This window comes from Neoarthrinium moseri, assembly GCF_022829205.1.
Source record: "Neoarthrinium moseri strain CBS 164.80 chromosome Unknown scaffold27_Wmoseri_CBS_16480, whole genome shotgun sequence".
Lineage (NCBI taxonomy): Eukaryota > Fungi > Ascomycota > Sordariomycetes > Amphisphaeriales > Apiosporaceae > Neoarthrinium > Neoarthrinium moseri.
In genome coordinates this window covers 198796-211001 of record NW_026055141.1, presented here as the reverse complement: position 1 = coordinate 211001, position 12206 = coordinate 198796, and the positions used below count along the sequence as shown (strand labels likewise).

Sequence of the window (12206 nt, the reverse complement as noted above, 5' to 3'; positions counted from 1 at the left end):
TCCGAGTTGGCGATAGCCGTGTACCCCTAACGCATCGCGAGTTTGGACTGGCCTGTCCTGTACAGCATTTAGTCTGTGCCTACAGCCCTGACCCTTTCTGACTGATCAATCGCGACCGCACCGCAAAGGCCCAGGGCGTGCACCGCGCTTGCTTTTGTCAACCCGGACCTGCTCATCCCCGTGATAAGTGTAAGTCGGTCTCCTTCATCTACGAACGAATCCCTACAACCCCCAAACGACATCTCGGCTCGCGATGCGCTCGAGCACATATGTGTATCTACCCTACTAAAGCCCTGCGCCTGGCAAGGCTGCCTTTCATTCCACTGCGCGGCATCGGCATCTTGAGGTTATGGTAACCCAGATGCGACTTTGCGAGCATCATACACCACCACGTGCCACTTTCATATCAATCCTCTGGGATGGAACCGTCTCTGGAGTTGCTGACAGCCCTTTCAAGGACACTGAGGAAATCGGGGCTTTTTTCCCCTGAGAGCATGTGCGAACTCAACATTCACCTTGCTAGAAGGAGCAATTTTCACACCTGCTTCTACCAAGGTATCATTTAGGGATCTTGTTTGCGTGTCGCAATCTGGCATTTACCCTTGTGGAATCGAAATTGAGGAAAACGTCCAGCAGCTGATGAAGGTGGCTCTTTGGCACCGTCATCGGATGAAAGGAAAGACATAGGTTTCCCCCAAGAAGTTCGAGCATCGCCCATTCTTCGTATTGCACACAAAAGCCTGGGAAAGCGTCGTGTATCTTTGGCCCCAGACGTGGAGCTATTCAGAACGCAGGCAGGTGTTGCGATTGATCTACACCCTCATTCTGACAGTTTCTTCTGCCTACAGAAGCAAGTCAAATATCACTCTTGGGCCAGGCCACGTTGCTCAAAGCCAAGTGTAACTTGCCATGCCTACCATCATGGATGCCGAAAACCTCGAAGGTGATGATCACGCCATGATCGATGCACCCAATGGCTCAATCGATCCGCAAGGGAACGGTTCGGAAGAAAATGGGGAGGAGTACCCCGGTGAAGAAGGACTCATCATTGATGAATATGACTCCTCGTACGAGAACGATGATTTCATCAAGTCACTAGCTAACCTGAACATGTTGCCAACTGGATGCTGCTACGACGATCGCATGAAACTCCATGCCAATGCAGACTTTGGGCCTACACCTCATCATCCCGAGGACCCCCGCAGAATCGAAGAAATCATGAAGATCTTCAAGAAAGCAGGCCTTGTCTTCACCGGCAAAGACACCGAGCTTGCTGAAATCCTCCAGGCAACTCCAACAAAGTACATGTGGAGGGTACCCGCTCGACCGGCAACACAGGAGGAGATATGCTCTGTGCATACAACAGCCCATTATGACTGGGCCGCAGGGCTACCGGACTACGACACCCATACCTTACGCAACTTGAGTCACGCTATGGACCAAGGCAGACAATCGCTGTACATAGGCGCTATGTCGTTTGAGGCCGCCCTCCTCGCAGCCGGAGGAGCTATTGAGACATGCAAGAACATTGTTGCCGGTAGAGTCAGGAACGGCTTTGCCGTCATCAGACCCCCCGGGCATCACGCAGAATTTGATCAGCCAATGGGCTTCTGTTTCTTCAACAATGTGCCCATAGCCGCCAAGGTCTGCCAACTAGAGTACCCGGAGACTTGTCGCAAGGTACTTATCTTGGACTGGGATGTTCATCATGGCAATGGTATCCAGAACATGTTCTACGAGGACCCTAATATCCTCTACATCTCACTCCACGTGTATGACAACGGAAATTTCTACCCTGGAAGACCAGACAATGAGTATATCGATGACGGCGGTATAGATTCGGTGGGCAATGGACTGGGCAAAGGGAGAAATGTCAACATTGGCTGGGATAACCAGGGCATGGGAGACGGAGAATACATGGCTGCGTTTCAGAAGATCGTTATGCCCATTGCCCATGAGTTCAACCCCGACCTGGTCATCATCTCGGCTGGCTTTGACGCCGCTAACGGCGACGAACTTGGCGGCTGCTTCGTGACGCCCGGTTGCTACGCCCACATGACACATATGCTTATGTCACTGGCAGGCGGTAAAGTTGCTGTCTGTCTCGAGGGTGGCTACAACCTCAGAGCGATATCGCAATCGGCTTTGGCGGTCGCGAAGACTCTGATGGGCGAACCGCCTCCACACATGAAGATTCCACGAATCGACAAGGGAGCAGCCAAGGTGTTAGCCAAGGTCCAAGCCGCCCAAGCACCTTATTGGGAGTGTATGCGCCCTGGAGTGATTAATGTGCAAGACATGGGCGATGGCTCTTCGAGGCTCCACGACGTTATTCGCAATTACCAGCGCCAGATCTTGTCTGAGAGATTCGGACTAGTGCCATTGTTCATACAGCGCGAGGCTCTATTCAAGTCTTTCGAGAACCAGGTCATTGTCACACCAGGTATCTCGGAGAAAAAGAAGGTCTTGATCATCATACATGACCCGTAAGTACTACTACTACTACGAGATCTCTCTGCGGCATCAAACTGACTCCACAGGCCTGAACTCGTCGCCATGCCCGACCTGATCGATAACACTGTCGATCCTCACAACGCATTTGTTGTAAGTGTCTACTCCCGAGTTGAAGACAGGACTGAGTAATTAACTGCATTGAAGTCGGATGGGGTGATGAAGTACGTCGAATGGGCCCACAAGAACGATTTCGGCATTATCGATGCGAACGTACCACACTATATCACACACCCCGAGGATATGGATCCATTCATCCCAAGAGCGAGCGAGCAAACATTGTCAAACCAGATCAAGGAGCTGATGAACTACATTTGGGACAATTACGTTCAGCTATATGACGCCGATGATCTATTTGTCATGGGCGTTGGTAATGCTTACCTAGGAGTGAGGCATCTCCTAACGGAACGACGTGAGTAGTTTTAGGGTATTCTATGTCAGCTCTTGGGACATGTTGCTGACAAGCATACGCAGAATGCAAGGACCGGATCTCCGGGGTCGTGAACTTTGTTACTGGCAACTTACGACCCTTCAAGTCAGCGACGGACGAAGACCTGTCGCCGTGGTACAAACGCAACTCGCTGGTCTATGTGGCCAAGGATCACGCATGCTGGAGTGACCCCGAGCTGGAGAAGAAGGTCTACAAACGACGTTTTGGCGGCGTCCGCAAGAGCGACCAAGTTGGCCTCAACCGCATGATGCAGAGACATGCTGGTGAGGTATACGAGTGGATTGGGGAGCGGCTATCGCAGAGTGGTAACACAACAGAGGATGAGAAGATGATCTGAGGATGACGAAGCCTAGGATGGATGTTCTACAGATTTATGGTTGGGTTGGTTGGGTTGGTTGGGTTGGAACGGTGAAGTAAGGACCTGGTCGAACAAGGCGTTGTAAGTCGACGACGTAGTCACTGCAGTGGCCATCCGCGGCTGCCAGGGGCAGTATGTAACGACTGCAGTGTGACAGAGGGGAATGGTGCGCGCCAAACGAGAGATTCTTAGTCTAGTATGATGAGAGACAATACCCATGATTCTTGATCCCGCGGCTTGACAATGCTAGGACTCAACACGAATACATGCCTATGAGCGTTCATGTTCTGAGGAGTACAAGTCCAAGGCTCGATCAGATTTGTTGAGCCCAACTTGAAAATCCAGTCCTCCATGGTGTTTAGCTTGCACGCAATCTCCATAAATTTAATATTTAGCACTTGTTCATCGTAGAGATGAAAAATTCACGTCTCCAGACATCAACCTTGTATGGCTCTGTTTTTCACATGCGTTTGGCGATGTCATTTCCCGTGGACGATAACGGCAGTGCGGCAGAGGGGGACTGAGCTACGCTCCGCTTTAAATCGATTTGTGAATAGATGGGTTTCACTTGGAAGCCTCGTTGGGGCGGCAGGGAGACAAGGCAAACATTCGAGGGCTTGTCTAGGTAGGTAGTCTTTCATCCTGTTTTTTGAGGCCCGGTTGCCAGCCCATCAATCTCAACTTTGCACGCGAACGAGACATCCGGCCAAGGCTTGACTACTTTCGGACACGTTCAGAGAGCAGCCGAAGGACTTGTCGCAAGCCGGCTACTTATCGATAACCACCGCTAACTGCAGTGCCACCCGCGATAAGAAGAAATGTCCGAGCTTCGCGGGCGTCGCAGAGGACGCGGACGTCTAACGAACGCGGGTCGCATCTTGAGATCACACCACCACACGGACGCGGCGTTTCGACCCTACGAGCAGGACAGCTTCAACTACGACGAGACTACTCCCATAGACAGTGGTGAGCACCCCCGGCCCAGTCGCCTCGAGGAACTGCGCGCCAGGAAGCGCGATCTCGAGCTGCAGATCCTCAGCGAGGAGATCGGCCGCGAGCAGCGGAAGCAGCTGCCCATCATGGAGCGCGATTCACGAAGCAGCAGAAGGTAAGAAAGTGCAGCTCGAAGTTTGGGTGTCTTCTCTTTCCTCTTTCGCTCCCAGGTACAGGACGACCCCTGTGCAGAGCTGCCGTCACGGGTGTCCTAGCACGGGCGGTGGTAAGCCCATCTAGATGACACCTTGGTATCACAGTGCCATCTTGGGATACCTTCATGCTTATGTCATGCCAATGTGTTCCAAACAGACACTTGGGGCGGCGGACAACACACTCTGAACCACCCCTTTCAGCGGTGTCTCTCGTTGGCAATGGTACCCAACATCTCTGGCTGTCCTTGGCTGTCATGGAACCTACCTCCTATCCCTTCCGCCCCACATCATCATTCCTCGACTTCGCCGCTGCCTCAGATTGTGTGCGCGGTGATGACCCATAGACTTGCAAGAAGCACTGCTGACCTGGTACCCCCGCAGATACGACGATGGCGAGGTCACTAGATATGGCGCTGGCGAGTCGTACCGACCCTTCAATGCGACCGCTCGACGGGCTAGATCCCCTGAGAGGGAGCGAGCGAGAAGTCCCCCTCCGCGAGACCAACGGGAGCGAGACCGACCGAGAAGCCCTCCGCCTAGAGAGAGAGCCCGCAGCCCTGTCGGACACGAAGATCGCTACGTTCCTGATCGCACACCGCGGCGCCGCTCACGAAGCCCCGGCTTCAGAAGGGATCGATCGAGAGGTCGGGACATGAGAGGCCCGGCAGCTGATACATGGCGGCGACGTGACCAGAGTCGAAGCCCGGGCAGACGGCCCTCCCCGCGACGCTCACCCATCAGGCGCAACAGCCCGCCTCCTCGCCGGTTTTCGCCCCCGCGACGTGATATGAGGGACGACAGGGATCGCCGTGGTTTTGAAGCGAGGGACCCAAGGTCATTACCCCCTTCTCGTTCTCGTTCTCAGCAGAGTGATGCATTCGAGCCTGTCAGCGGAGGATGGGGCGACGATCCCAACGCCGTCCCCGTCAGCAACAAGCGCAGTTTCCAGCTGCCTGAGCGTCCGCATGACATGCCGTCAAGTGACTTCCGTAGTCCTTCTCGACGCTTCAACACGCCGAGAGGTGCTCGGCATATCTCTGGCCAGCGCCAGAACGATATGCGCCACCCCAACCCCGCCTCTTCAGACCACATGCGATCTGATCATGCGACTGATTTCCCCCACGGGTACGGTCCTGCTCATGGTCGTGGTCAAGAGCCGCACTATGCTCCCGACTTGTCCCCTCCCTCGAACTACATTAACACCTCTCACAGAGGCAGATCCAGATCTATAGAGAGAGATCGCCGTGATGTACGGGATCGCGACAGGCGAAGCCCTCCACGTCGGATTAGCCCACCTGGGGGCCGTGGAAATGCCTTCCGGCGTCGTTCACCTAGCATGGATCGGCGCGACGATCGCTTTGTCGGCTCATACAGACGATCTTCACCCCCTCGCGATTCTGCCATGTCGTCTGCCCTTCCTAGCAGAGATCAGTCTCGACGGCCTTCCCCCACTCCCGCTGTGGTCCGTCGTGACGATCGATCCAACGTCCAGTCACCTCGTTCACCCCGTCATCAGTCCAGATCTCCTCAACGCGCACCTCCCAGGGAGAAGAGTCCGACACGTGCTCCCTTAGACGGGCCTACCACCAGGTCGCCCCCGAGAGGCCCTGCAGCTCTTCGGCCGCCTCCCACCGGACCGCGAGGTGACAGAGATCGCCGGGACAGCCGAGATGCCAGAGATACCCGCAATTTCTCTGGTCCGCCCGCCTCTACGACTGGCCCGCCTAGTCGACCTGCACCTTCACCCGCGCCTAGTCGACAGGGTGCCACTAGTCCTGGTATTCCTCCCTCTGGCCCCAGAGGTTATGGTACCCCCCGAGGCGGCTATGGCCGTGGCGGACGTGGCAACTCCTGGACCCCGACAATATCAAGCAGGAACCTCCCCCCCGCAGCCGGCCCGGCTTCTGCTACTACCGGCAGCAACAATATCCCCAGTGGTCCCCGTGGACATACTCCGACCTCGTCTTCTCTACCTTCGACCCCCGTGTCGCAATCAAAGCCTTTCAACCCGCCCAAGGGGCCGGCAGCCGAGAAGCGTCAACTGTCCGTATTTGAACGGGAGGTGGCCACAATGACACCCATCATTCCTGGTGGGAAGATGAGTCTAGAAGACGAAGCAGCCATGGAAGGCGTTCTGCCGGAGCAGTTGGTGAGCCACAGGGCCTTAAAGGCCGAAGGCGAGCGGATCCGGGCGGAGAAGGAGAAGACTGACGAGAGGACTCGGTCCTTGTTGGCTGGTTGGGACAAGATCATGCGTGAAGTTGACCTCGCACGACTCAAGACCGAGCTCACCGAAGAGGCCCTAGCCAAATCATCCGGCGAAGGCTATACGGGGTCGGCCTTTTGAGGTCCCGAATAGCAGTCACGAAGTGCACAGAGCACTTAGGATCAGAGAGTTTTTCAGGGAAAGGCAAATTCTTCTGGCAACTGACAATATGGATCAGCCTGCCAGCACCCGTCCTAATTCGATTGCATAGATAGTACTTTCAGAATGTTGTATGAGTATTCATGGGAAGCAAGATACCCCAGATAAAGCCTGGCCATGGACCGCAGGCAGGCGTTAATGAGCCCCGATGTATTTGGCTGGACATTCAGCTGGAAAGGGTTTTCGATGCAGGATAGATACGAATCAATGATTGACCAAAAGAAGTTCAAATGTTGTTTCTGAGGTAAACCCCTGAACTAGTTATTTCACGTGACAAGTCTATTCAGTAAAAGCGCGTACTTACTAGATATACTGTAACACTTGCAGCATTTCTTCATGTTGTCATGACATTTTCCTACCTAAGGTTGGTCTCCTACCTCATCTAGCCAGCAGGCTCACCTTCTGCATCGCTCTCTGTTTACCTACGCCTTGCGTTCTTCATGCTCCTCCCTGCCATCCGCCATCTCAGAAGCATTGGCCGCCGGCACAGTCGCAGCAAAGCGCAACGGCAGGGAAGAGGTTACTCCACTTGACACGAAGTCGATGTTCGTGGTGAAGCTCGACGCGGTCGCGGCCGTGAACGGAGGAACCTGTGGGTTACAAGTCAGCTTCACGGGGCCCGGCGGCGTCTTTCGAGCGCGGTGGGTGTCGCGGCACGTGTGTCCGTAGCAGTCTCGGCCGCGGTGAAGTGCATGAGGCCGGAAGTCGCACCGCTCGGCACAAAGTCGACGTCCGTGGAGAACCGCATCCCAGTCGGGGCGACGAATGGCGGCACCTGCAGGTTGCTGGCCAGCTTCAGGGGGCTCGGTGGCGGCGGCGGCGTCGCCGCCTCGGATGCACTCTCCTTCGGGAATGGTGTGTTGGTCAAGCGCTGCTGCGACATCTCAGAGGCGTTTTCGCCCTCGGCGGCTGCCGTCTCCGAGATCTTATGTTGCTCGACGACTGCATCGACAGCGCGAGGCTTGTCTTTCGCTTCTGGCATGGCCTGGGAATGAGACATCTTTGAGTGAAATTGGAGACGGTCTGAAGCTGGGTAGTGGCGATGTGGTACTAGTCCGTATCAGTAGTCACAGAGCTCTGTACCTGTTCAGCCTTGTTAGACGGTTGGTGATCAGATGGAACCCATGGGCGGCTCCTCGCGAATATATAGACGCCGCGGGACTACAGAATGCTTGTTGAGTGCCACGGAGACAACTGCAATGTTACACACTCGATATAGAGACGAAGTGGATGGGTAGTATTATTCTCTACACAGAAAGTTGTCGTACGAACAATGACCGAGATGAACATTGTATCCATGTTCTCACCGGATATGAAGTCGCAACAACTATGCTGTTCTTTGTCCTGGCTATGGCTCTTTCATGAGCAGCGGACCATCAACTTTCTTCAACTACTTCAGGTACCTCTTCAGGTTGTCCCTTACTTGGAGCCGACGCAGTCCATTGTTGGTGACATGAGCTGATAGTCATCAAAGGCTGGGGTTACGCATAATGCGTTAGTCGCCCATAGTCAATAGAAGCTACGTTGTCTAAGCGTGTAGACAACTCACACAACAAGGACCACCTGTTTGGCTTCGCCAAGCCGCTGTCCTTGTGAAATATAGGGCAGGTTGAAGCGATTGGCTCAACCAAGCTTCAAGGTGAACTCGGCCAGCTCCCTGCTCACATTCTCATCCCGGGGCAAATACACTTTTGCGACCCTGAGCAGCTTCTTCGCCTGGTCCTTGACGCCGAGCGCCTTGTAGCCCATGGCGGTCCTGTAGTAGATCTTGCCCAGCTGGACGGCAGCCGGGAAGCCGAGCATGGCCTCGTCCTCGGGCGAGATGTCGTGCTCGTTCGCGCCCGTCGCCTGCTGCATCATGCCGATCGTCCGCATGCCCCAGAAGATGAGCTCCTCCCAGTCCTCCAGCTTCAGGTACGCGAGGCACGTGTTGGCGACGAGCTGGACGCGGAGCTGCAGGCGCTCGGCCTGCCCGTGCCGGCCCTTGTACGGCTCGTCGTGCAGCTCCCTCGAGAAGTACGCCTCGGCGTGCACGTGGCGCTGCCGGCCCTTGACAATGATGAACATGGCCTCCCAGGCCTGCGCGTACAGCCTGAGCGCTGTGTGGTAGTTGCCGGCCGTCAGCTCCTTGTTTCCTTCCGTCTTGAGTCTTGCGCATTCGCTCAGGCACTGCTCGGCGGTCGGGTATGGTATCTGCTGCTGGGCGCGGAGCTCGGTCTCGATGGAGGCCAGCGGTTTCGGGTCCCCCTTTATGGTCAAGGACTTGAGATTCTTCACGTCGCCGAACGGCATCAGCAGCTGGCGCTGCACCCACTTCGGCATGCGCTTCTCCTCCCAGTCGGGCGTGTATGGATCGCGCATATCAAGCTCGAGGCTCAGAAAGCGGTTGAGTCCGGGATTGGTGAGATCTGAGTAGAGCCATATCTTGGCGAACTTGTCCAGGTCGTCGAGGAGGATGACGATGTAGTTGGGCTCTGCCTCCTGTATCGGCGTGTCCGGGGCCCCAATGACGACGTTCAGACTTTGTCCCTGGAACCTGGCCGCGGGCTGGCCCTTCATCAGGATAGGGACGTGGCCCTCGAAGGCGACATAGTCCTGGGCGTTCGGAAACGGCGTCTGGATGCGCACGAAGATGTTGAGGTCGCGAAACACCTTGCGCGCCTCGTAGTAGATCTGGCGGTTCAGCCGGAAAAGCACCAGCGCATTGCGGTAGTTGTAGTCGGTGTACTCGTCGGGATGCGACAGGCGACTGGCGTCCGGGTTGAGAAGGAGGTGGTACACCTGCTCTCGAATCTCGGGCGGCAGCGTGAGGAAGTGCGGCGCACTGTCGCTAGCCATGGTTGCGCACACTACTGGCCCCGGTGGTCCTTGTCGGTTTTCTGGTCGTTGGACACTCGGACTTGACCTTGGAAGACGGACGTACTGCCAACGTGTCTCGCTGGTGACCAGTTCCGCATAACATCATGTCAGCAGGTGTGGAAGGTTCCAGTTGCCGAGGGCCTCCGCCGTCAGTCGTATCGTCGTCTGTCGCACAAGACGTGCCCCACCCCCTCCGCCTGGAGTGAACCGGGGTTAGGAGATAGCCGCTTGTGTTAAAGATCACTTACATACCTCGGCTCGATGTCATTGGTCTTCCACCGAACATGAGGATTTTGATGAACAAATGTCTGGCTTGCAGGAATCATATTTGTTGCCATGATGGAGACATTTGCCAAAGTGATGCGGAAAGGCGGGTTCACAAGCAGCTGTTGTAGACTTGTCCTAGGGTTTCCAGGGAGCAGGGCCCAAGATAGGTGTCCAAAGCATTAACACGAGTTGCCATTATAAAGACTATCGTGGCACGTACATTGTTTGACTCACTATATATAAGTATCGTGATGGTACCTTTGCTTTAGCCTGGGGCCATCCTAGGCTGCATGCGTTACGCTCGAATCTCAAGTGTCATGTAGCTACTGGTCTGACCCAATGCGCCACACCTTCACCTGCAGCGTTGACACTCACAAGAGGCCTTTCTGTTGATGTCCGTGCTGCCATTCCTGTTACTCACGTTCGCCGGATTGTATAGTGGAGCTCCGGTTTCCTGGTGGGGTTCTTTCCCAGTCAACGCTGTGAAGGTTGGATTTCAGAATAGACTTGGTCTCAAGGAATTGTTTGACCCAGTCAAATAACCATTGGCGTATAATTAAATACAGTCACAGCCTGCTTAGACAAATACACCGGCACCGCACCCAAGTAGATGAATACAGTTCAGTCAATTCAGTTTGCCAACATAAATATTGATGGAATGTTTTTATTCCTTTCGCCACCACGGCGAGTCCACCTCACGGTGTGTTACTGTCATCCTTCGTATAGTTATGTGTATTCTAACGTCCATGTGGAGGTCGGCCATCCCATTGTATTAGTGCCCAACGACGAATGAAGAACCCCCCAGTCTGTTTAGACGAGTTCGGTATCATTTAATTAATTAAACATTTTGACAGCTTGGGAAGCCGTAGATTGATAATCGCGGCTCTCTCTCTCTCATGCCTGTCTGCCAAAAACCTACTCTCAAAGCGACCCTGGTCTCCGGTATCCTCCCACACAGTACTTTTCAATTAGAGGAGAGCAGCCATACCACCGACAAGTCCGACCACAAGGCCAGGCACGAAAGGCGCAGCCGTGGCACCGGGGCCGGTGATGGGCGAGGTAGCACCGCCGACGGCGGACGTGAGGGTCGAGGCAGCGCCGCCGGCGCCCGAGGTTAGCGTGGCGCCCACACCCCCGGCGCCCGAGGTGACAGACGAGACGATGGCACTGCCCCCGGATGTGATTGTGGTCTCGTAGCCGCTGGTGTGAGACCCGGTGTCAGTGGCGGACCCGGTGTCAGTGGCGGACCCGGTGTCAGTGGCGGACCCCGTGTCAGTGGCGGATCCCGTGTCTGTGGCTGACCCGGTATCGCTGGCACTGACGGTCGTCGTCGGGTAGCCCGAGGGCGTGACCGTCGAGACGATTTGAGAAGTGTAGGTCGACACTTGGGGTGCGCCTGAGCCCGAGGAGGTGTCCTGGGCGACACCAAGATAGGCGAGGGTGAGGAGGATGACGGGTTGCAAGTACATGGCGGCGAGCAATGGGTCTGTAGTAGATTATAGAATCAAAGTAAAGAGTCTCTCTGGAGAAGTAGTCGATACCTTGGGACAAGACCGAAAAGCGCCGTTGCGGGATAGCGGCTTCCTGGCTTTATATAGAAGAGCGTTATGCATGAGCATGCTTCTGGAACGTGCCGGAGACAAGCTTTTCTCATCATCTTGCAGTGACGCTGTGCATCTCGTATTGAAGTTACTAAAGGCCATGCATAGAATCTCGGATACTTTGGTCTACGGCGTCAGCAAAGTGTCATCGTGCCTGGGGAGACGCGGCTCGAAATGTGTGGAACGCAGAGAAACGGCAGAGGATTACAACGCTTAATTCAAGGAGCAACCTGGTATGAGTCCAAAATTATCGTTGCGCTACTGAGCGGGGTATACATGAGACACGAATCTAAATCCAGATTTTCTCTATACTAGGCCCAACTTTCACGGCAACGCTATAGTCAGCCGGGCAGGTTTTTGCAGCAGGACTATGGTTAAGAAAATCAGGAAGCACGCTGGGCACGAGGCGCTGGTTCTGTATGGTGACATGCCCACAAAACTATGCTTGTCAAGAGAAGTCAGATCGCTGCCACGTTCACCTGAAGTTTTCGACAAGCTCGTCATGTGCAATTGAATCTCACATCTCCATGTGCCATTGGCAGCCTAATGGACTGGGACAGAAATGCAATCTGGTGTCATCCCTGAT

General features: G+C 54.9%; 5 protein-coding genes across 5 annotated transcripts; 2 read left to right on the top strand and 3 right to left on the bottom strand.

Moving 5' to 3' along the window:
- Positions 1-921: 921 nt before the first annotated feature.
- On the top strand, positions 922-3299 carry JN550_007224 (uncharacterized protein; the record flags this gene model as incomplete). Its single annotated transcript, XM_049319051.1, has 4 exons — positions 922-2486; positions 2541-2604; positions 2659-2923; positions 2986-3299. The coding sequence occupies 4 exons, from the start codon at positions 922-924 to the stop codon at positions 3297-3299; spliced, it is 2208 nt and encodes a 735-aa protein (XP_049170798.1).
- An 839-nt stretch (positions 3300-4138) lies between these two features.
- JN550_007223 (uncharacterized protein) lies at positions 4139-6815 on the top strand (the record flags this gene model as incomplete). Its single annotated transcript, XM_049319050.1, has 2 exons — positions 4139-4428; positions 4850-6815. 2 exons carry the CDS (start codon positions 4139-4141, stop codon positions 6813-6815), a joined length of 2256 nt encoding a protein of 751 aa, XP_049170797.1.
- Positions 6816-7503: 688 nt separating this feature from the next.
- On the bottom strand, positions 7504-7893 carry JN550_007222 (uncharacterized protein; the record flags this gene model as incomplete). Its single annotated transcript, XM_049319049.1, has 1 exon — positions 7504-7893. One exon carries the CDS (start codon positions 7891-7893, stop codon positions 7504-7506), a length of 390 nt encoding a protein of 129 aa, XP_049170796.1.
- Positions 7894-8516: 623 nt separating this feature from the next.
- JN550_007221 (uncharacterized protein) lies at positions 8517-9731 on the bottom strand (the record flags this gene model as incomplete). The annotated part of the gene is made up of 1 exon (XM_049319047.1): positions 8517-9731. The coding sequence occupies one exon, from the start codon at positions 9729-9731 to the stop codon at positions 8517-8519; it is 1215 nt and encodes a 404-aa protein (XP_049170795.1).
- A 1256-nt stretch (positions 9732-10987) lies between these two features.
- JN550_007220 (uncharacterized protein) lies at positions 10988-11488 on the bottom strand (the record flags this gene model as incomplete). The annotated part of the gene is made up of 1 exon (XM_049319046.1): positions 10988-11488. The coding sequence occupies one exon, from the start codon at positions 11486-11488 to the stop codon at positions 10988-10990; it is 501 nt and encodes a 166-aa protein (XP_049170794.1).
- Between the last annotated feature and the right edge of the window lie 718 nt (positions 11489-12206).